The following is a 25205-nucleotide window of genomic DNA, read 5'->3' on the forward strand; positions in this document are numbered from 1 at the left end:
GGCTATTTTCAGTGCTTGTTACTGATCCTTCTGTCACTCTGCCTCACATTGGTTAACTCAAACCAGAAAGGCAGTGTGCTCCTGTCCCTTTTCCAGAACTGCTGAGACCTAAAGCTTGTATTTCTGAAAGCATGCCATCTCAGTTGTAGAGACTTGCTTAATTTATCTAGCACACCGTGCTGAACAGATACAAAGAACTCTGGAGGTTCAAGTCCCACCTCCGGGTTCAGAAAGCCATTTGAGTACGTCAGTTGGAACGTTCATCCCATCAATTCTGTCTTCTAGTGACAAGATGGAACCAACAGCTACATCGCATTTCTCTGTAAAATTGCTCCCATTGCTGTAATAATAATTAGCTCAAACAGAAGAGCGGCCCCACTACTCCAAGAAACAGGGTTCCCTATACAGCAATGGAACAACGAGAAGAGATTTCATGGAGGAATTAATATTCAAACAAGTCACACTCCACTACTTTTACAACCAAATACTTTTCACTATTAGTCTTAAAAGGACCCAAGAGGCAATTATGCAAAACCTGTTTTAATAAAATATGATAACAAATATTATACAATTATAGAAATAATCTAAATCCAGAAATTTCATAAAAATACATTCTACAAATATTCTTAATCTTATATCAAGAGACTTCGCATCATTTTTTTTCCGACTGCAAACGCAAGGAACAAGTGGGATGCAGGAACGAGTGGTACGAGAACACCACAACAGAGGAAAATGGGATTGGTGTGGTATTAACTTCCAGGGACGCCTGAAGGGCTGGTTAGTCCCAAACTCTATACCTCGGAATCAGATCCTTGAATTTTAATTTTAATAGAGGATTCTTTTAATGCGTTTCAGCAACCATACTGGTAGACCTCTCGGAACTTCGCATTTGAGCATAGGAACCCGGGACGATGCACCCTTGAAACATCCCTGTAATTATCATTTAGGATTTTAACGGTATCGGGTCAGGCCTCAAGTATCCATGTAAGCACCACCATACTAACAAGAGTTTTTTATGTTTATTACGACCTTGCGGGTTTGAAAATTAATAGTATACCTCACTGACTACAATTACAGAAAGTTGGTGAATATTATATACCGGACTAGAGATAAAAATTGTTGTCTGGAGAAGGTGGTTTTCAACTGTTATTCACCGAAACACATTGATGCTCTCCCATTGTTAAATTTGAGGAACAACAAACTATTTTACATAAAAGAGTTTTTAGATATTACAGATAGTTGATTCCTTCAAATTAACTAGCATTTGGATGACTAATATGTATGTCTTGTTTGTGATGTCTCTCTTGATATAAGATTTTAACAAGATTTGTGGATTTTTTTTATTTAAATATCTGGTTGAAGATGATTTCTATAATTGTTTTGATTATATGTTTTATTAAAACAGATTTTGCATAATTGCCTTTTGGGTCCTTTTAAGACTGATAGGGAGAAGTATTTGGTTGTGAAAGTAGTGGAGTGTGACTTGTTTGAAAATTCCTCCAAGAAATCTTTTCTCGTTGTTAAATTGGAATATTCATTACCCATACGATTATATTTATGTGTGATTTACATGTTTCTTTCAAATATGTTTTTATTACTACTGTTTTTTTTGGGTTTTTTGCAGTGGAACTTCCCGTTATTAATGCTGGCCTGGAAATTTGGACCAGCTTTAGCCACTGGGAATGTGGTTGTGATGAAGGTGGCAGAACAAACACCACTTAGTGCGCTCCATGTGGCCAGCCTTGTCAAAGAGGTAGGGGGACTTTGCTCTGAGTCGGGCCTTGTAAAATGCTGTGGCTAAAGGGAACTTTGATGATAGAAGTATACAGTGCCTTTTGTATGATCAGCATCATCACATTGGTTGGGGGCATGTGAAGTTCACAAAGCATATGTATATCTTCCAATGCAAAAATAGCATTTCGCATGTATGCATGTACATGTTACATTTTTGATAAGCTAGATATAGTGCTAATGGATTGTCACTCCTAAACTAGCATCTTGTGTTGGGTCTGGAAGGTGTGCGGGACATTTTATGTTGGTAATCAGTGTTTTTATTTGGTCACTGGTCATGCTGCCGGATGTTTTGAAAGATCCATTCTTTCAGCAACAGGCAGCCACATTGTGTACCTGTAATTTCTCAAATAACCCATGTTGGCTTTTGTTTGCTGCCGCTCTTCAGGCAGGATTCCCTCCCGGCGTTGTCAACATCATTCCTGGCATGGGGCCCACGGCAGGCGCTGCAATTTCCAATCACATGGATGTGGATAAGGTGGCTTTCACCGGCTCGACTGAGGTAAGCTTGCACGCAACATTTGGCTTTGAAATTAATTGTTATTTATAGCAACACAAGACGACTGTCCCAAATCTAATTAAGGGAGATGCTATTACAAAAGGATTAGGAAAGTATTAACGTTTATGATCTCAATATACTTAGTAATATACCCACACACGATAACTTCCAAATGGTAGGATGCACTCCCATGCATGAACGAAGGCTCCCTGCTATCCAAACGGTAGTTGAAATAGAAACTAAACAGGACTGTATCAATGGCAAGGAAACTCTTAAGACATTACGCCTTCCATTTCTTGTTGGGCTTTTATGAGCACATTACTCATATTGGTTGAATTTTCCAGTGCGTGTTGAATTGGTTATATTTGAGATCATTCCACCTGGATTGCATCCCTTTCTAGTTTAGCTGTTTATTCCTCTCATTGTGAATATCCCCAGTCACCAGACTGCATCAGGAACATTTTCTTTGCAATTTACTTGTGCGCCGGAAGGTGGGGTCGTGCAGCTCTGCTTCGAGTCCGTCCTGCCCTGGAATTGACATTGGAGCTACATATAGCTGCTACCATTGTGCACTTACATCTGTTTATTAGTTTTCCTCCCCTTCCGACGAAGATCTGGAACTCGCTCCCACTTTTTCTGCCATTTTACAGAACTTACTGTGCCAAAATCTTTATAGTGTACAAGAGGCATGTCTCCCTCATACAACTACAGGCTTCAAACCTTTCAAGGACTGCCATAAGCAGATGTCTCTGATGGACCCCACCAGTATGCCTCTGGTGTCTGGGTTCCTCATGCAACTTAGAATGGTGTGACAACTGCAACAGAATGAACTCTTAAGGGCATCTGAGACCACAAGGCCAAGCTCTACTTTGTTGAATACTGTTGGAAAGTGCCTATGGGCTGCTCTTGTTCGAAGTCAAGGATGCGTTCTCACTCACAAGACCATTCTCAAGAGTTCCTCCCCCTCACTCCAAGTCATCAGGTAATTTGAAGTGCAAGACAAACATAATTCTAAATGTTATTTCCCTTGTCACACTGGTCAAGAGAAGGCACATTAACTGCAGAGTGCCTCCCTATCTCGGTCATGGTCCTCCGCTGTGGAAGCAATCAATCTGCTTGTTCCAAACCAACCTGAATTTCCAGGTCCTTTGGCAAATTCGCAACAGATTGATGTCTTCAAAGAGGCAATGTTGCACATATTCAGCACCATATTGGTTACTTCTGGTGCGCCTATCCACATCAAGGATTCGAAAAGGCCTCCAGTTGGGCAGATCTGTCCCTGACTGTGCCTCGTGACCATGCTGCAGGGCCCAAACTGACTCCAGGGCTAATGCCTGTCCTGACTTCTCATCTGACACAGATGTAGGAGTGTTAGAAATGGCTCTTTGTAAGGTGCTTTCCCTTGACATTTTGCTTTTCTTCTTCCCAGTTTTCCACTGATCTGAAAGTGAACCATAGGACTTTGGCACTGGATTGCAGTGTCCAATGTGGTCAAAGGGCTGTGCTCTTCATACACATGATTGGCTGATTTGAGTTAGCTGTAAGTCGCTTTCAAGGGCTAAGACACATACCCAGGGAATGCATCTCAAATGCTCCTCCGTGGGTCTGCAGCACTGGCTGTTCATCTGTTGCGGTAACTCATTGATTGTGTCACAGGTTTGCCCTGGTGGGGCCTGTGTGCACAGTTTATGGGTACTCGGGTTGGCATTTAAACAGCTATGTGCCAATGTTCTGCAGGTCTCTTGCTATATTGGAGTTCTCCCCAGTGACAGGGTGTGGTGTTTCGGAAAAGGTAGAGCTTGTGCGTTTGTGCGTTATATGCAGAGGTTGTGAATGGCACCGGGTGGTGCGTTTGGTTAGACTGGGCCTGCTTCTCACATTGGATTAGATGGGGAAATTTAGGGAAAGGCGCTTGAGCAGTATTTCCTATGGGCACAATAGTATCAGTATCATGTTTGATATTGATGAGTTTGTAATGGCGAATCCTCTCCAGTAGTGTGAATGGATTTGACATTACGTGTGTGGAAATGTCACTTTTGGGAACATGGGCATTTTGATGCTCCTGGCTCTGTCTGTGTGTCTGTCGGCCTGTCCCCAATTCAAATCTGGGTGCCAGGGGGACAGTTACATCTGGTTATTCCTGAAGGCCATAAACTAGGGTCTCAAACTGCAGACCCCTGACTCAAAGGGGCCTTCTTGGGATGATTACGTTGGGGTGGAGTGGCCATCTCATTCCAAGGGCCAGGGTCTTGGCCCCACTAAAGATAATGATTGTACCTCCTGTGGTAGGATGGCAGACCGGACAGAATTTAGAGAGGCCCTATGCATTTCAAAGGTGGCCTCTTGAACTGATTGCATCTTCTAAGGCCCTCGTGGATATAACTACTGGGACTCTGGCCTCCACAGCCTAGATGCTTTTGGATTTGAAACCATACTAGGCTGGTTCGATCATGGGACATCGACACGAGGGACCCTTAAGGCAAGAGACTGCAAGTGGATTATCCACAGACATGTGGTGGCCTGGGGCTTGTCATGCTCCAGGAAGGGGACTATCACTGGGTGGATTTTGCCTGGATGTTGCTTGCCTGCAGCAAAGTGCAAAATTAGTCCGAGGGACCCATGCTTGCAACCAAGGGGACCTGTGCTAGGTTGTGCTCTAGAGCATGTGGTGTCCGAGGGGTGTTGATTAAACCTGGGCTGGTAACCAAAACTGTCTTCGACCTCCAGATCGGTAGGGCGACAGTGCCTGACATTATGGCTTCTGTCAAAGGTCGTTGGCTCCCTTTACCTCTCCCTGGACCCGCAAGGTACTTTGTTGTGGAGAACATTGTGACGAAGCCTGAAGGGTTTGTGTGCCTTGTTGGCACATGCAGGTGACTTGCGGAAGTTACAGCGGTTTACACACCTCCGCCTGAAGGTATACATTTCTCCAGACTTGGAAGCGTGCAAGCTTTCTGGGTCACAACCTTTTGCCTATATGGGGGGGGGGTGATGGACGGAGCATCTGAATCATTCAAACACTCACACCCAGTCAAAAGATCTGGGTTTAATCCATCACAGTTCTTTAGCCCACTCTGCCACCCCAGTTCAGACATGGCTATATGCAAATCAGTCTGACCCTGTGCCTCATGGGAACAGTCCAGCCCGAACTGCCAAGCCATGTTTTCCCTGGACCGGAAACAAGCTTCCGAGGACTGGTTTCTGGCATTCCAGCCGTCTTCAGCCCGGCTTGCTTGAATCCAGTGGCAAAGTGAGCAAGGGACTCACGTCTGAGCATACCCTGCCACACTTATGGCGGCCAAAAGCGGTACAAAAGGGGGTGGTGATGGACGGGGCATCTGAATCATTCAAACACTCACACCCAGGCACAGGGTCAGACTGATTTGCATATAGCCATGTCTGAACTGGGGTGGCAGAGTGGGCTAAAGAACGGTGATGGATTAAACCCAGATCTTTTGACTGGGTGGGAGTGTTTGATTCAGATGCTCTGTCCATCACCACCAGATCTTTTGACTGGGTGGGAGTGTTTGATTGATTCAGATGCTCTGTCCATCACCACCCCCTTTTGTACTGTATATGGGGGGGTGGCGGGAGCGCAGTCCCATACTCCTGCCTGGAGGACTAATCCGGATTAACAAAACTAAGTAACTATTTATTTCCACCCGTGGCTACATGTATTGTTGGCTGGTGTAGTTGAAGACTGAGGGGCTGGGTCACAAGGCGTAGTTAAAAACCTACGACTCTTTGACCTTTCTGCTAATGGGGAAAGTCGATGTAGGAAGCTGTATCTCCATATATACTATACCAAAATGAGGTATAGTGTGCAGAGACTCTAGTGAATCCCCAGAGGTTTTGCAGAGGCTAAAGTAGATAATACGAATTATCTCTTTTGTGGTACTGTGGACAAGCAGTTATGCTTATCAGAGGGTATTGTTAAGCATTAGATGAACACAGTGGCAATACATGAGACACACTCTATGAATAAATCCCAGACCAATTTATAAAAATACTTGTCTATATATTTTGTAGAACCACTGAACTTCATCATAGGTAAATACTTTTTTCGATAGAAATACTTTTCAGTTTCAAAAATGGACACTCTTTTGACTATGCAATGTTAACCTATGTGAGTTAGAAAACATTCAGCGTAAAAGGGACAACATCGACTTACAAGACCAGTCTTTGGAAGTTAAGGTAAGTATTGGGCAAGGTTAAGTTCAGCACCACCAGTGGCACATGAGCGGCCAGGTGCAAGTTTGATTCGGGCAGCCAATACAGATCATTGGGGATTGTGGTCAATCGGTCATAATCTGCTTACAAGTAAGTAGCAGCGACTTTGGGGTGGGGGGGGGGGCAGTGTCCAGGGGTTGAAGCAGCCACTGCACTGGACGGGACCCAAGGCAGCAACAACACTACACCACCACCAGCAGCACAGTAGCGGCAGGGTGCCAACACATTGTCTGGGCCCAATGCAAGGCAGTAGTGAACATGCAGATTGAACAAGGGCTGCAGGCTCCGGCTAGGAAGCTGATCACAGGAAACCAACACCTGCAGAGGTAAGTTGCAATGCTCTGGGACGTAGGGACCTCTTTTGTCCTCTTCATCAAGGCCATAGTTGGACAGGTGCAGGGGTGCCTTTCGGTTTCGGAAACTGCTTACCTGAGAAAGTCAGGTTGGGGGGGGGGGGGGGGGGATCTCCATGCAGATGCTACAGTTGACGTCTGAGTCTATTCATGGTGAACTCTGGCTCTGGAGTGCTGGGGAACCTTACCGGAACTGGTGGGCCACTTGGACTTGGGCCGGAGGGCTCAAGTACAGAGCTGAAAACTGGGGAAGGCTTTCCGGTTCTTCAGGTCAGAGTCCTTTACTTTGAAGATGGTTGCTTGGTGAACAGGTCTGCTGTTCTCTGGAGTCTTGATCTTTGTCGAAGGCAGGCAGTCCTCCAGAGGCTTTTGAAGGTCGCTGGGCTGCAAGACTGGTCGTCTTTTGGTGCAGGATCGTCGTGGGATGCAGACGGGCAGGTAGGACTTGGCCCAAGTCAGTTGGTGTCTGCAGTCTTCTCTGCTGATGTGACTCTGACTCTGTAGTGTCTGGCTCTTCTTAGGTCATCGGGAACTGAAGTTCAGGGATTGGGGATGCCACCTAAATTCTAGATTTAGGGGCGTTACAAGGGAGTGGCAGGTAGTGACCAGAGGGCCCCTTACTTGGGGTGTCTACACCCTCTGTTATGCCCACTTCTTGTGGGAGGAGGGACATAGACCTAGCCCGTCTTCAAGATGGCGGGCACTGAAAAGTGCACTTCACCTGTCCTCCAGCACCTAATGGGTGGATTTGTCCAAGGTCGGCACACCTACTATTCTTTCTAAGTTTTTCCACCTGTCCTCCCACCAAAAAGAGGGTGAAGACAGGAAGGGGGCCTGCTCTCTAACAAGAGAGGCTAGTGTCGCATTAAAAAGGCAGCCAGGCCTCGGAAGCTTTCCGCCACTGATGGCTGTTCATGACCAGGCGGAGGTGTTCTCGGCCTCAGTGTGCACATGCACTCTCCCCATGAGGTCAGAACACTGTCTGGTGGTAGCAGGCTGGCTCAGGCCACTCTGTGACCACACTAAGGATTGGTAGGTTTCAGGGGACCCCTCTAAGGGGGTCCTCAGTGGACACTTGTTAATAAATCTAACCCTGAAATCCATGCCGGTTTATTATGCTCAGATGTTTGGACCCAAACTTCCCATATTTCAGTGAATCCATCATGGAGCTGGGAAACTCTTAATGACCAGAGTCCTGCCCATGTACTTACTATGGGTTCCCTAGTCACTTGCAATATCCAGGAATCAACAAGGATATTGCAGGGGCATATCTACTCATGCAGATATGCTATCACAGGAGATATAGTGCACACTACCTTAGGGCTAAGGCCTGCTATAGGTATCTCATGCTGTGTTTATTGGCATGGCACACAGGGATGTGTGACATGTTGACTCTTCAGTTTTCTCTGCACCAAGACATGCAGCCTGCATTGGCAGAGATCACAGCCTTGATGAGGGATCCCTGTGGTGGCACAACCAGCGCTGCAGCCCCAGGGGACCCTCTTCAGTACACATGCCCTAGGTACCAGGGGTACAACTTCCAGGGGACTTAAAGGGGTAACTGAAGTGGTGCCAATTGTTGTATAGTTTTAGGGAAAGTACACTGGTACTGGGAACCTGGTTAGCAGGCACCCAGGAGTCTGCAGTCAAAATTGAATCAAAAGCCAGGCAAAAAGTGTGTGCAACAGAAACCCACTTTCAGAAACCATTTGCTTAGAACTGTAAAGTGTTTATATACAATGTGTGTGTGTTTGTGTTACAAAGACAAGTGTTTTATACCTACGATGTGGTGACTGCTTGGTGCCTAGCTACCTAAGGGTGGGCACAGGTTATCAGACACCTGTATAGCACTCATTCTATTCTGTCTAGAGCAGTGGATTCTGACTGGCTTCGATGTGTCCCTGTGTAGGAAGGTACCTCCTGACTATGGTTGCCCCCAACTTTTTGCCCTGTGTTTTAGCTGGTTTTTGACATAGTCGACCTGGGACCCTGCCAATCAGGACCCCAGGCCTACTGCTCTCTCTTTAAAATGGATTCCATGTACCCTAGGTACATTTCCAATTGGTACTGGGCCACCTTATCAGACCCCGTAACGCAGGGCATAGGTGTACCCAGGGCCGCCAGGGGCTGCAGCATGTATTATGCCACCCCTGGCTGGCCTCCTAAATTTGACACAACTGGCTGCACGACAGCTGGGGCGAAGTCGTGTAAGCACCCTTCGCTTTAGGTATAGTAGTTCTATATCTAACCATACAATGGACACCCGAGTTCCTATCAGTCACTCCTATAGCAGGCCTTAACAATCCTGAAGGCAGAGTGCGTGGGCTCGTGTGAGCTAGGTTCAGGCCCGAGCCGAGCCCGGTTGCAGCTTGCGGAATCAAGACCCAATGGCTGTTCCATGATAACGCGTACCATATCGGTAACTTCGGTGTCGCGTTATCAAGGCATGTCGAGTAAGGTGTCATACGAATCGGGGTGCTGCCCTCTCACCAATACTGGCGATGAGGTTAGCATTCCACCCTTCTAGAGGGACACGACATGTACGTAACTGTGAACCCCGGTTAAAGTTAACTAAAGCCTCAGCTCCACAAAATGGGTGCTGCCACCACAGACACGAGTCTGACCTCCTGCTGCTGGGAGTCCTTCCAGCGAGGAGAGCTTGGACAAAGGGTTTCCTGTCGAGGGCGGTGTTCGCACCGTCCCAGACAGGGTTTGTGTATTCTGGGTAGGTAGGGCTTTTGCGAGAAGGTGACTGCGGAGTGGCACCCCGGTGCTCACTACGCATCTGCCGGTTAGAACCAGTTCCAGGGGCGACAGCCCGGGCCTGGGGAAAGTCCGGCAGGGGAGAGGGGTGTAACTACCCCCCTTCCTGGTCCCACCCTTAGGGCAGGACCTAGTCATGTACCCACCCCTTTCTTTAGAATAAAGGCCGGAGCGGGGACCCTTCCAAATTAGATCATCTTTGAATCAAGAATACTTTCTACGAAAGGACTTCAAGACTCTTCTCAAGATTTCTCCCTTGTGACTAAGGAGTAGTCACCCTGCATCAGCGGGCACCATCTAAGAACTCTGCGGTTTGCTGCAAGTCCTTCCTCAAGGATCCGACGGCCCAGCTCGACGAGAACCGGCTTCCTTGGCACCTCTGACCTCTACCCACGTCATCAGCTCAGCTGTGATCTGTGGGTGCGACGAGACCTCGAGGGACCGGCCATCATCAGAACCTGCACGCTCTTAAACCAGCACGACCATCGAGGTAACTCTCTGGTGAGTGCTCTGGGGTCCGAGAAGCCCCGACCCTGAGCCGCTCCAGCACCGAAGTGCAGTCTCCCAGCATCTCCACGATCTGCGTGGGGCCCTTCTGCTCGCTGCTCAGCACGTTGTCTGGTCACTAGCCGCTGGCTTGTGCCCGTCCTTGACGACGACCGACAAACAACTCTGCTGGTCTGGTTGCTCCAGACTGGCCCTTGCTTCCATCTTTGCGAGAAGCACCCCGGACCCTCCTGGTCCACTCAAGACGCCATCTTAGGCCCACCACGTGGCCCTGAGATTTGCCAAGGCTTGTTGCCCCATCCTGGGCCCAGCGACGCCGACAGCATCATCCTTCGTGGGACAGCTCGCACCTCCACCGTGGTCGCCGACAACGCCTCCTGGTCCGTGAGACTGCAGAGCCTAGCGTCGCCCACTCACCTAGTCGAGGTGACGGCCAACCTGTGCCCTCCTGGTACCCTCTGACTACTGGCTAGTAGTACGAACTTGGTCCCCTCTGCTTTCAGGTGTCAACGATCTCTGATCCAGGCTTGGATCTCTACGAACTATTCATCACTGGTCGCCGGCCAGCAACTCCTTTCCTTCCGGCTCCTGGCTTGTCAGCGAAGACCCCGACGCCTGTAAGACTTGTGCAGCCGCAGCCCTCGTGGCTAGGTAACTCGGCATTTCGGTGCCTGCATAGCCTCTTTACTCTAGGGTCCCGAGTCCCTCGCTTCCGACTTGCCTTATCGGGTCCGCCCGAGACCTTAAACTTTCCGTGTCCTCGGACACTTGTTTTAATTGTGCACTTGAAGTATTTGCCTAAGAGATTTGGTTTGTGCTTAGTACCCTGTCCTCACAAAGAGTACAGGGCTGTTGTGATTCTTAATAAATATACTGTTTATTTTCATAACACTTGTGTGGTGTCCTTTCACTGGGTGTTCAAGGGGTACATGTGTGGTAAACAGCTGGCTTAACACGCCCTCTCGAGTCTTTAGCCTTAGACTGCTCGTATCCACGCTACTAGGATAGCTGGTCTATAGGTTGACTTACAACCAAACACCATAAGGGTCGTTGGAACGATACATAGCGGTCGCTAGAGTAGCGAACGTTGCATATCGGGCCAACTTCTCACACCTGCCAGTTGGAAACCACTGGGTTTAACGAGAAGAAATAACTAATTGTCCTTTCAGAAGAGGATCCACCACAAACTGTCACACCTACTTCGACCTCAGACACAGTTCATGCAGCCTCGTTCGGACTCTGAGACACTGCCTCTACGAACACATATTTCGGATCCAGAACCCAATTATGCTGTTGACTGGGATGACCATTCCTAACTTTAAGGTCCAAAAATAGATATTCGAGGCATATGAGCTGCAGATTATCACACTGAGCATTAGATCGCCACCTGGTGTTGGGCTTGGATGATTGCACGTTGTTGTCGTCTTGGAAGAAGTCTTTGTAGTCACGAGATAGGTGACTCCTCCCTTGGACGATAGTGTGCATGGGCATCGACTCATCCTTGGATTGTTTTTTTTCCCACCGCTGGGTTCGGATTTAACTTTTTTCCCTCCGGTTCGAAATCTACTTTCTAAGTAGTTCGACGCGAAAAAACGTAGTTAAATTCTTCCAAATAGCTCAACATCTCAACCATCGACTCAACTTAATCAGCTCGATTCCGGTCGTCGACGAGTGCCGTTGGGACTACCCACACCAGGAGACCTACAGCTCATGGAAAGGACGCCGTTCAAGAAATGCCCCCAGTGTGGAGCAAAGTTCCCGCACCGCGACCATCACAAGGTCTGTAACCTGTGCTTAGCACCTGAACACGATGAGTCCAGCTGTCCAGCCTGCGCATCCTTTCAATCCAAGAAGACCATTCGAGATTGAAGGGCCCATTGACATATCATGCAGAGATCCGCTCCGGAACCGGTGGACATCTTCGAGGGTCCAGATGCCCCAGAAGATCTCGAAATCTTATCTGAGGCAGATGACTCCATCACTCCGGGTCAATATGTGAGTACTACTGATAGAGCGCGCAGGTCGCCCGACTCTTTATTTCACCAAAATGTACGCACTTGGGCCCATAACGTGTTTAACACTGTACTTTTGTGAATCGGGTGAGCTTACGAATCACTATCGGTAATTCTTGAGTTTTCCTTACTATTAGTTCCAGTGTACCTGACTTACCACCTTGTCACAGGTACCTATGTTCCCGACGAATCAGGAGCTAGCAGGGGTAGGAGATAAGACTAACCAAAAATATCTTGCACATTTGAATAACAATGTATACGTTTGTAATAACCACAGACACCTGAAGGGTTTTCAAGACTTTATCTAGTCATAAAAAGTTAATTTCCATATGCCAAGAGAATAGAATTTACACAGATTAGAGCATCAATGATTAAGATCAGGACTATAATGTAGCTATGGATGAGAGTGAGCACCATTGAATGTCAGAAAACTAAAGAAGGGAAACCGGGAACATGCTATTCAGTTTTCAGGCTTATACTAAGGCAGGTAAAGTGGAAAAGAACATACTATAAAAGCAGAGCTCTAGAATTCATCAGTGATTTATATGAGATGGAACTTATGCTATTTTTCTAAATATGAAGGCTTAGATTCTAAAGGTAAGAATGGAACACACTGAATAAGCAAACGATTCAATATTTTCCTAAAGGTAAGGGCAAAAGGGGAACATAACTACTAAACCAGTTTGCAAGTAAAATCCTTTGGAAAGAGACAGGGAAAATAACATAGGCAATGATGCTTTATTAAAAGGAGGAGAGGAAAGCGTATAGGTAGACAAACACCCACAGATATATATTTACCTAGGACGGGAATGAGGACTAACCCTGGCCACGGGTCAGTTGGGGAAAAAAGGCGAGGACAAGGACCCTCAAGGACTTAGGATGCCAGTAGGCAAGCAGGTACAGCTCATGGACAGTCAGGACAGGATACTCCTCAGGACTGGGCTCCTCAAAGGGTACGACCAACACCTGTAGCTTCAGATGAAACGCCTGCGCTACTCCCTCTCTGCTGGGAGATTCGAAAAACCCAATCGGGGTTATTGGCAGATTCCGTGCAAAGTTCTTCGCCAGCACTTAAGACTATTCCACCCCAGTGAGTTTGTGGAATTTACGGACAGTGCTCCGCAGCTCTCTGTATCAATCACCTATAGAGTTCGTAGGGTCGGTGACAGGTCAGCTACTCGGACAAGTCGGACAATTTCTCTAGCTAAATCTAGGCTAGTTATACTGTTTTCGGGTCAGCAGACCACCCACATATGTTGCAAGTAACAGGATCCCCAACTTTGGATTGGACAAGAGGTGGTTAGGTCATTGTCATCACCTAGAATTTAGTGTTCCCACAATTAATATTTATTTTTCGTACCCACCCCTTACATTCCAGTTCCCATGGTATACGTGTAAAAGAGAACAATAGGACACACAGTGGACTAACAATTTTGTATCATTTTCAGGTGTAGTTCAGCTTCTTCTCGCTGGGTCAGAGTGCAGGTTCCCAGGAGCATCTCAGCTTCGGCAGCCAGCTGGCTGAGTTCCACTGCTGCAAGACTAGGTTCTCTTATCACGTGGTCAGTTCCACTCAGACTTCTAAGATGGAGAGGCTCCCTGCTCCCAGTCCCACATATGCGCGGTACATGAAAAGTAAGCGAAAACTAATTAGAATCACAGGAAAAAATGAATACACTGTATTCTGTGATTGACTATACTACATCCCTTACAATATCTATAGCATTAGGTGTTATGCAGAAATAGACATTTGTGCAATAGCAGCGGTAGCAAGCAAGATGCATGTTAAAAAACAAAGCGGCCATGTTTTCAATAATGCGCATGAGCTAAAAATCCCTCCAGAACTACGAGTGCGTCACATCACATGGGTATGACCGACGCATGCGCAGACTGAAATCCCGCATAGCAGCGACCAGTCAGTGTGCAAGCTTTGTTAGGATTAGAAAACACATAAGAAAGCGTCTCTGGGACACCCGCGTGATGTGTGAAAGTGCAATATTAATAACGTTATTGATTATGCGAGGTTCTTGAATTCAAGCAAGTCGCATTACGTGCGAATCCTTGCTCCATCAATACTGCCCCTACCCCACCCCCCCCCCCCACCCCCCACCGAAATCGACGGCAAAGGTCACACTCCGCCTCCTGGGCCCAGTCACGACTGAAAACTTACTTCAGAAGCCCCGCCTTCGAGCCCAGCCCCGAAGAAAATCCAAAAGTCTTCAGGTAGCTCGGAACCGAGCAAACTGACGTGCGATACCACCCGCTCCCTCGGCACCGAAAGAAGTCCAGTTCCAAAACCCGTTCCAAAACCGTCGACTTTGAAGGATAAAACAGGCCCGTAAACACCCAAGTCCGTACACAAGCCAGCTTCGAATGCTTCCATACCGACAAAACCAGCTTCGGCTCCAAAACCAAGATCCTCGGAGCCAAAACCTACGCCAAAGGACTCTGTCACGCCTCCTAAGGCTAAAGATAAAGAAGAACTACGCTCTGAACCGAAAAAAATCGGCGCCGACAGCAGTTCCCCCAGAAGAAGAGCTTTTTCATTCTGATCCTAAGCAGAAAAAGATCTATATTGATCCAGAGACAGGACATGTTTTATCACTGCACATATAGAAAGAGGAAGGTAGACACAGCACCTGCTCCTCCAGTGCCTGGAAGAAGGACTCTGCCACATCGCCTATGCACCCTTCTCCTATAGCTCCTTCTATTCCACCTCCTCTTCCTAAACCACCTCAAAATTCTCCTCATTTTTCACCACCTCGTACACCTCCTCATAATGATAATGATGATATCATGGAGGAAGGGGATGACCCAAATGACCCTTTTACCTACCCAAATGATCCACCTGATTGGGAGTACCCGGTCCCACAAGATGTAACAGACATCCCAGATCCACATCCATACCCCTCCAAACCATCTCCTCCGGAAGATAATATTGGGTTTGGACACTTATTCAATAGAACTGCCTTCTATCATGGTGTCACAATGCACTCAGATGAGGCAGAGGAAGACTTTTTACTAGATACTTTTGAACAATACCAAAAGTCAGTTCAAATACCACCCATCATTAAGCATGCCTCCGAAGTGTTTAAAGATCCTGACGTGCTAGGATCCTAAACCCCAGAATAGAAAAGAAATATAGGCCTTCCCCTGCAGATCCTGCCTATATTAATGGACAGCTACCCGTTAGATTCCATAGTCGTTTCCAACGTTAGAAAGCATGCTACTTCCCAAACCTCGGGTGAAGCGCCGCCTCCTGATGAAGAATCTAAAATGATAGACGCTTCAGGTAAAAGAATAGCTACCTAAGCTAGCAATACCTGGCGCATAGCTAACAAGCTCCTCGCAAGATATGACAGGGCTCATGATGATCAGTTAGAAACACTTCTACAGCATGTACCTGACCAATATAAAGCACAAGCAAATGATCTTATCCAACAGTGTAAGCTAATCTCCAATGCATCAATCAAATGCGCACTTGATGCAGTAGACCCTGCATCTCGAGCAATAAACACTAGCATCCTCCTTAGACGCCATTCATGGCTACGCATCTCAGGCTTTAAACAAGAGGTCCAGATTACTATCTTAAACCAGCCATTTAACCAACAGCAGCTTTTTGGGCCCGCTGTAGACAGTAAGTAAAGTAATTTTTTTTTGTTTGTTTAATTAAAACCTTTACAATTTCCTTATAAAAAAACATAATAGCAACAAAATTCATATCATAATCATCATCAAAGCTTTATTTCGATATACAGAATATCATAAAAGCAAATAAATATAAAACCACAATTCATTAGCATTACATTTTTTTAAATAAATTATAATAAAAGACCATTCATATTTCAGTCAATATTTTAAAAACCTATTAAACTTTAACAGCTTTGTGAATATTTAAAAAGATTCAGCTAAAACTAAAGTCATCTAATAGCCTTCAATCTAATCAGCCAGGCCCAACTAAGAAATTTGGCCACCCCACACACTAAGGTTGTACTAATGTCAGCCTTGAGTATTCTGAGTGCAGAGGAGTGGTCCCTGGTTCCAAGCAACACACACAGGTTTGAGCCATTTCTGCCTGGGTTTTGCGTAGGCTGGGCATACAAAGAAGACGTGAGGGATGTTTTCAGTGACACCTTCACAGATTGGGCAGTCGGAAGAGGTTTGGTACGGGGGCTTCCACTTGCAGGTGTAATCGCGGAGGGGAGAGTGTTCCCAACCTAAACTGGATGTAAAGGGATCTATCTCTTGGTTTCTTAATGAAATCCAAGTAGTGCTCCAAGCGAGGCTTTAATTTATGCTGTCTAAATGCCTGTTAGCCTACCTTGGTTTGAGTCACTATGTTCTTGATCATCGACCCATGTCCAGTAGGCTCGCTTAGTTTCAGTCTTGAATAAAGAGAGCCCAGGCTCCCAGTCATTTGGCAAGCCAGATTCGAGCAAGAGCTTCTTTATATCACGAATCCAGCTAATTTTGTGAGCACCATGGAGATTCATAACTTCTCTCAATCCGTCTAGGTACCTTGAGAGCTCCGGAGTCCGCCATAGCCGAGCCCAATATATAAGAGGGCGTAACCTGGCTAGTTCCTTAATAGAGCAGCGACCCATATCCCTCAATAGTGGTTTAATGGGAGTACCCCTTGGAAGCGATACCAGCTCCCTAAAAAAACGTATTCTCTGAAGTGACCAGGGCATCCACACACTCAAAGCCCCACATCTCTGCACAATAAAGGGCACAGCCTACAGCTTTTGCAGCGTAGATATCCAAAGCAGGAGCAATGGGCTTAGAGATGGATGTACGATGTTCTCGCCCTAATGCTCCTACCCTTTTATGGTTTAATGCCATTTTATCAATGTGAGGCTGCCACTTCAATTTATCCGAAATTCTAATCCCTAGTAGTCAAATTCTTTTACGCGTTCCAGTGACTCCCCATCCAAGGAAAGGGTGGATCTGGATGACTTCCTTGGTTAAGATAAAGAGCTTAGTTTTCGAGGTGTTTATGACAAGACCCCTGAGCTTACAAAACAGACAAATGGTCCAGCAACTTCTGCAATCCTGCAGGAGTTTTTGATACCACGTATCGTCCGCAAAGAGGAGAGCGGGGACTTTGTCACCCACCAGTACCGGGGAATCCGATTTTATTTCGAGCAAAAAAGAGTACGCCATTCACAAATAACGTGAAAAGTGTCGGGGCTAACACGCAGCCCTGGCGTACCCCTCGATTCACAGGGATTCTATCTTTTTTTTGCTCTTGGTACCTACGCCCGTATTAGATGGGGATCACATGCATGCGTGCCAGGAGATTCAAGATTGGTAAAGGGATCCCCATCTCCTCCAAGATCAGCCAGAGGCGGTCTCGGGGCACCAGGTCAAAGGCGGTCTTCAAGTTAATAAATGCTAAATAAAGACCGCCTTTGCCAATGGTAACCACCTTCCAGTGTAAGAGCACCAGCCTAAACGCTTGATCTACCGTGCCTGTACAAGCCCTAAAGCCTGCCTGAAAGGGTGAGATGATGTTATTCTCCTCAGCCCAAGAAAGAGTCCTCTCCAAGGGTACCCTGCCAACCAATTTCTGCCCCGCATCTATAAGACTAATTGGGCGATAGTTGGCAGGGTCCTCCCTCGGGCCCTTCTTGTAAATAGGATCACCTCGGCCGCCTTCCATGAATTTGGAACAGGAGAACCTTCCAGCAGTGCATTTGTCAGGTTTACAAAGTAAATGGCCCAACCGTCAGGATTGGCTTTAAAAAGGTCGCCGTCCTGCCCTGGAGCTTTAGCAGGTACAATTTTAGCTATTGCAGCCAAGACCACTTTTTTTTTTTTTTTTTTTTTTTTTTTTTTATCAACTCTAATGAGAGGAACCTGTCCAGAACCAACATCCAGGGCACCGCTCAAATGCCCTGGGGCTCCGGACAGTTCATTACCACCATAGAGTTTACTAAAGTGCTCAAACCACTCGCTAACTGTAATATGGTTGGGGATTTGATCCGGATCACAACCATTCGATCTTCTGACTAAGGCCCAAAATAGGTCAGCATTCTTGGTTTTACTTGCATCTCTAAGGCTTTCCCAATGGGATTCTTCCCACTCCCTTTTAGCTGTTATAGCTTGCCTATAATGCAGTCTGGCCAGCCGAACAGCTACTGGATTACATGATTTAATTGCGAGGATTAATTTATTTTTCATCATTCTGCAGTTGCTATCAAACCATTTCTGCACGCACTGGTTTGACAGTTGTCAAACACTTTTTCCCTGGAACTATAAACAGTTTACCAATCTGATACATAGTGACAGTGTGGATGGCTTCTACCTCTACAGGCCCCGCGCGCCATTACATACTGCAGAAATCCTTAGGGACTGCTCGCTAAAGATTCCATCCAGCGCACTCACTCTGGTTTCATCCATACTAAACTTAGGCCACTTGAGGAATCTATTGCAATTGGATGGTATAATTCGCTTAGTTATTAGCCTCGCGCTATTTAATGAGGTATGTTCCTTCTCTGCCACAAATCCACCAGTGTGAGGGACAAGGGGTTATGGTCACTCTCCATAGATGGTATAATGACCATAACCACCACTGACTTCCAAGCTCTACTGTCTACCATTATGTAGTCAATTCTACTCTCACACGATACTCTGTTGTATGTGTTTTCCCCCTGAGCATCGGAGATGGTACGACCATTCACAGCTCTTAGCTCTGTTTCAATCATTAGAGCTTTCAATTGAATTACTACTGGAGACCATCTCCTCACAGGCGAGAGGGAAAGGGGCGAAACGCCCCATTGGGCATCGTCTTCATGCACTCCAAGAATGTCATCTACTGCCAAAGGTTCAAACGAGCAGTCCCCAGCAACCAAAATTACAGAGTCAGGAGAACACAATTTAGCAGATCAGTTGAAATATCAATAGTAGAGGATTTGGCCGCCCCCCTTGGGTACCTCAAGCGTATACATTGAAGAATTCCCAAGTGGGAACACCATTCGTACCCCCAATGGAGAGTCTTATGACATCCAGAGATGAACAAGTGTGGTGAGTTATCTTAAGATTAAAATCAACCCTTACCCATACCATAAGCCCTCCAGAGGGACGACAACGCCGCACCGTAGTAGCAGGTACATAAAAACAAGAAAATCCCTGCTTATAAAGAGGTTCAAGGCTCCATGTCTCCTGAAACATACATATGTCATACCCATCAATAAAATTATTCCAGTCCGGTAATGAAAGCTTGTTTCGCAGACCTGCCACATTCCACGAAACAAGTTTGAGATTATTAATATAAACCTTATCGGAAATTGAGACACATGAAATTTCACCTAGGTCCTGGCTAGGTACAATATTAGAGTTTCTCAAAATGTCCAGGGCTAAATTTGAGGACTCGTGCCCCACGGACTGTCGTGATGTAGATGAGTCTGGAGAGCAACCACCCGAGGGGGAAGGGGGATTATTCAATTCTCTTGCTCCATCATCGAGTCAATCAACAGCCTCCAGACAATCGAAGCGGTTGTGACTGAGGAAAGTCTCCACGTGAAGGGGAGGGCATATGCCAACCCCCCTGAGGTGGTCCCCTCACGCGCCGCTGTACCAATGTCCAACCATCTAGCTGTGGGGTAAAATAACCTGGGGGATAAAAGTAGGTCAATGGGAGTGAGTGAATAGTCGTTCCTGTACTAGGGTATCTCCAGTTACAAATATAATCAACAATTCTAGGGTTGTTAAAATTAATCAAAGTACAATCGCCCCTTATATTTTTGGCCAGATGACCAACCCATGGTACCCTCCGGATCATAAGTAATTTACCAACAAGATGTGGGGGCAGGGGTCTATTCGTATTTAGCCAATGTACAACCCTATTCCAAAGTTTTGTAGTGGATTATGTTTTTGCTGACATGAGCTATTTATATTGGTAGATGCTATGTCCTTAATAAGGGGTGCAGGTGAAACCAGATGGGCTGTATTTGATACTATTGTTTCTTTATGGGTGGCTGGAGCAGCAGCTTTTTTCCTTGTGGGTTTTAACTAATGATTTAGTAAGTGTGGAAAGATTATCCCTTATGGTGGGTTCTACAATTCCCTTGATGTCACGCTCAATCCTTTTTAAATGGACCTCGATCTTGCTCAGCCTATCCTCTAATGGTGCTAAAAGGAGCCTGAGAGTCTCGTAGATGGCGTTTGACTCAGCCTCCAGCACCCCCTCCCGTTCCCCTTGACTAGGCAAACCGCCTGTTACCTGGCTCACCTTGCACAGCAGGGAAGAATCGGCTAAGCCCGGGGCAGGGTTTGCAGCAGGCTGCTCCAGGGTGGCTGAATTTCCTTTCATAACTTTTCGGGCTTTACTTTTTCTCCCACCAATGTTATTTACTAGCCCTTGCTTATTTTTTGGGATTGCCCCCGGGTCTCTCCCACACTGTTGCCTGGTAGTGTGCACTTTAACTGTGTTAGGCACAGAAGGAAACCTTTGGGGGGATAACAACAATGATTCTGAAGCTGTGGATTGACTGCTAAGTGAAGCCTGTGAAAAAAAGCAAATTGGGAGCTGTGGGGTGGGGAGTTCTAAAATTGGGGAAACACTTAAACCACTATTAGCATTTAGGTTAACAGGAGTCTGCACATTCACAATGTGTCCCATTGAAGACCTTCTTGCAATAGCCAATTCCTGAGACACGTCGCTCCATTATTGTAATCCCCTCATCAACAACACAGTTCATCCTCGTTATGAACTGGTCCATGGCTCCCGTGAAATTGGCAGTGTCCGTTCTCCCCTTAACCTCCTTAGGAGGCATTGCAGAATTCCCAATAAACAACAACAATGTACATATGCAAGGTACTCACAGGGGTAAGCTGTGCGGTAGATGAAAGGGGGATTGCCCGACTCGGCCTTTTTTAACGGGCTTAAACGGGCCCGCCCTAAGCACGGGCTTTGCCCGGGCACGACTTGCGGGGCAAGAGGAGTTCCTCTCTCAACGCGCCTCCGTGCGCTCTGCTGGCGTCACTCGTGCGCCACAACCGCCAGGGCACCTGGGAATTGGAGTCCCTGCGGCGGCGATGGTACAGGTGCGGCGCATCGAGCCGTTCCCCTCACGGCGGAATGACAGCAGCCCCAAAGTAATCCTGTTGAGCCGTTCCCCTAATGGCAACGGGTAAGTTTGCTCCGCCACTTAAACTTGAAAAAAACACTCCATTCATATTCTAAAACCATTTAAATTGAACATTTAAAACTGTCATGAATTATATTGACATACACAGGGCAGCAACAGTTCATATTCTAAAACCTTTTAGATAAAACATGAAACCTTCTTGAATTGTATAACCAGCACAGAGCAGTTGTCAGTAAATATTTACAGTCTGTAAATTAAGAAGGCAGCACTCAATTTTCAAAGTAAGAGAGCGGGACTATTGTATAATCAGTTAATTGTTAGCAGCAATAAGAGAGAAGATATGCAGTTAGCTTTAAGGGGCCATTTGGTGCAGTGATTAAGCAGTCTGGTATGGTTACTGTAGACTCAGCACTTGAAAAGATGAAAAAGGACACTGACACTGCCAAATCTATGGGAGCTATACAGTCCCCACAAACACGAGGCTCCTTTCATCATCGCTCCTTCTACAGAGGAGCCTCCAAACAGACTGCAACAGACATTTCAGCTTCCTTTAAAGCCAATACACAAACATCCCCCAATAGAGGATATTTTAGAGGAGGCTACAGAGGAAACAACAAGGGAAGAGGTTGAGGTAATAAGAATAGAACCTCTTCCACCAAAAAACAGTGACTACTTCCGCTACCCCAACAGCATTCTACTCCTGTCGGGGGGAGACTAACACAGTTCCTACCTGTCTGGAATTCCATCACAACAGACAGGTGAGTGAGACAAATTATCCAGTATGGTTACTGCCTAGAACTTTAAGCTACCCCTCCACATATACCACCCAGGCAGCGTCCCATGTCCACAGAACATCTAACGCTTCTCAAACAAGAAGTTCTCTCATTGCTTCAAAAAGACGCAATAGTTAGTTCCCTTACAACCTCAAGGAACAGAGGTTTATTTGCTGTATTTCCTAATAACCAAGAAAGACTGGACACTAAGACCGATTCTCGATCTCAGGCCCCTCAACCTGTATATACACTCGGATCATTTTCACATGATCACTTTACAACAAGTGGTCCCATTGATTTCCTTACTACACTAGAACTCAAGGACGCCTACTTCCACATTCCCATATATCCTTCTCACCGGAATTATCTGAGGTTTGTACTAGAAGGAAAACACTATCCGTTCAAAGTCCTTCCATTCAGGATCACAACTGCACCAAGAGTGTTTACAAAGTGCCTAGCAGTAGTAGCAGCACATCTCAGAAGACAACACATCCATGTCTTCCCATATCTAGACGACTGGCTGATAAAAGCCAGGTCATTCAATCAGCGTGTCCAACACACTCGTCAGACAATTCAAACATTGACAACTTGAGGTTTACAATCCACTACACCAAGTCGCATCTCCAGCCCTCTCATATGCATCAATATCTAGGAGCTACGATAGACACCTCTACAGCTCTGGCTTATTCCAGTCCAGCCAGGATGCAGAGCATTCAAGTCTTAGTCACAAGATTTCAAGACCAACACACTCTCCCAGCCAGAGTGTTCATGCAACTTATAGGCATGATGGCATCTTGCATTTTTATTGTACCATATGCAAGACTTCAAATGCCTCCATTACAAGAATGTCTAGACATCTGTGGTTTCTGGCTCAAGGACAACTTGAACACCTGTTGTTGGTGGACAGCCGCACACATCGTTCTCTGCAGTGTTGGAACACCAAAAATTTGTCCAGAGGGCAGCCGTTCCTCGAACCTGTTCCACAGATAATACTTACAACAGACTCATCTCTGACAGGATGGGGAGCCCATCTCCTAGACCATACAACTCGGGGAAGATGGACCACTCAACAAAAAGTGCTCCACATCAATCGCCTAGAGTTGCTAGCAATATTCCTAGCTCTAAAATCCTTCCAAGTACATATACAGAACGCTGTCTTGATCTGGACGGACAACATGACAGCCATGTACTACATCCAAAAACAAGGAGACACACATTCTCTGCAAATGTCCCAGCTTTCAAAGAACATTTGGAGAAGGGCCATTCCACAAAGAATATATCTACTAGCCGAACACCTTCCAGGACTTCACAATCAGATTGCAGATTTGTCGACCGACACAACAGATTCACGAACTACATCCGCAAGTTCTTTTACCATTCTTTCGCAAGTGGGGCCAACCAGACCTAGATCGGTTTGCCACACAAAATGCCCAACCTTCGCCGCCAGGTTTCTACACCCGTTGTCAAAAGGCAATGCAATATGGATGAACTGGTCAGGCAGATTTGAGTACGCTTTTCCGCCACTTCCACTAATCCCACCAGTAGTGCGCAAGCTCCGACAACAGCCTCTCAAACTAATCTTAGTAGCTCCCACATGGGCGCGCCAACCGTGGTTCTCAACGCTGCTGGAACTCTCTCTAGTTCCACACCAAAGACTGTGCCTGTCCCCATCCATGTTAACGCAGAATCATGGAGAGAGCAGACATCCAGATCCAAGTCAACTGAATCTGGCGATCTAGCTCCTGAAGTCTTAGAGTTTGGTTACCTTAGCCTGCCACCAGACTGTATAAACATCATTAGGGAAGCCAGGTGACCTACTACTAGAGCTTGCCATGCTGCAAAATGGAAAAGATTTGCCATTTACTGCACCAATAATCACATTAATCCCCTGGATGCTTCCATCCAGAATATAATTTGCTATCTTCTACACTTGTAATCTAGCTTATTCATCTATACGTCTACATCTTGCAGCCCTTGCATACTTACAAAATAGACCGCATTTGTCACTATTTAGAGTGCCTGCAATTAAAGCATTTATGGAAAAGTTGAAAAGAATCATTCCTCCTAGGTTACCACCCTCAAGTGTGAAACCTAAACCTTGTTCTTACCAGGCTCATGGGACCCCCTTTTGAACCTTTACAAAAATGTCAATTGCAATTCCTAACATGGAAAACCGCTTTCCTTGAAGCTATTACCTCTCTTAGAAGAGTAAGTGAGATTCAAGCTTTCTCTATTCAAAAACAATTTTTACAATTACATCGTAACAAAGCTTGAAGTGGGCCACAAGTATTTTCAGTTCTCTGTGCTCCCCTTTGACCTCACCAGTGCCCCTAGAGTGTTTTCGAAAGTGAAGGTAGTGGATGCTGTACATCTTCGGAGGTTGGGAATACTAGTCTTCCCATACCTCCATGGCTTGCTGTTGAAGGCAGGCTCACCTTAGTCAGTCATGGACCACATCCAGACTAAGGCAAACCTCCTGACCTCCTTTTGGGTTTTCCATCAACCTTCAAAGTCGCATCTGACTCCTCAGAGGCTTCCCTTCATCTGAACCATTCTATAGACAATGCAGTTTTGTGCCTTCCCTCCACCTCAATGAGTCTGGGTATTCGGGCTGTGATCCTGATGTTTCACCCTCTGGCCTGGGTCTTAGTGAGCGTGGCTTTTGGCCTCCTGCATCCTGCTAGCGGAGCACGCCAGATGGCACATGCAAGCTCTGCAGTGGGTTCAGAAGAGTCAGTGAGCTCAGGACCAAGATAACCTATCTGATTTCATGCAGGTGTCCTAGGAGACTGCAAAATATCTGCATTGAAGGTTGCTAGACTGCTATTGGACCACTGGCAAACCCATCTGCCTACCCCACCCCGAGGTAACTGGTGTAACCAATGCATTGTTGCTGCACTGGGGGTGCCAGCTGGGAGAAGTGGAATTCAGAGGACTCTGATGTAGAGCCCTGGTCTTCACCTGAGAGCAGTCTGCCAGAGTTGCAAACCATTCACTTGGCACTAAAAGACTTTCTCCAATCCATCAAGGCGCAATGGGGTCAGGTCCTTACCAACAACACTACAACAATGTGTTACTGCCACAAGCAGGAATTGGTGGGGTTGTGGACCCTGTGTCAGAAGACTTTATAGCTCTGGAACTGGCTGGGTCATTTAAGCATTTCCCTAATCATACAACGCCTGGCA

The 25205-nt window shown here is 46.4% G+C and overlaps 1 protein-coding gene across 1 annotated transcript in view; it reads left to right on the forward strand.

Moving 5' to 3' along the window:
* ALDH2 (aldehyde dehydrogenase 2 family member) overlaps positions 1 to 25205 on the forward strand; it is a 186333-nt gene that overhangs the window by 113065 nt on the left and 48063 nt on the right. The window contains exons 6-7 of the mRNA XM_086943067.1: positions 1625 to 1753; positions 2180 to 2293. Coding sequence (XP_086799193.1) covers positions 1625 to 1753; positions 2180 to 2293 — 243 coding nt within the window. The remainder of the gene's footprint in view (positions 1 to 1624; positions 1754 to 2179; positions 2294 to 25205) is intronic.

The sequence above is a fragment of the Lissotriton vulgaris genome, chromosome 11, assembly GCF_964263255.1.
Source record: "Lissotriton vulgaris chromosome 11, aLisVul1.2, whole genome shotgun sequence".
Taxonomy (NCBI): Eukaryota; Metazoa; Chordata; class Amphibia; order Caudata; family Salamandridae; genus Lissotriton; species Lissotriton vulgaris.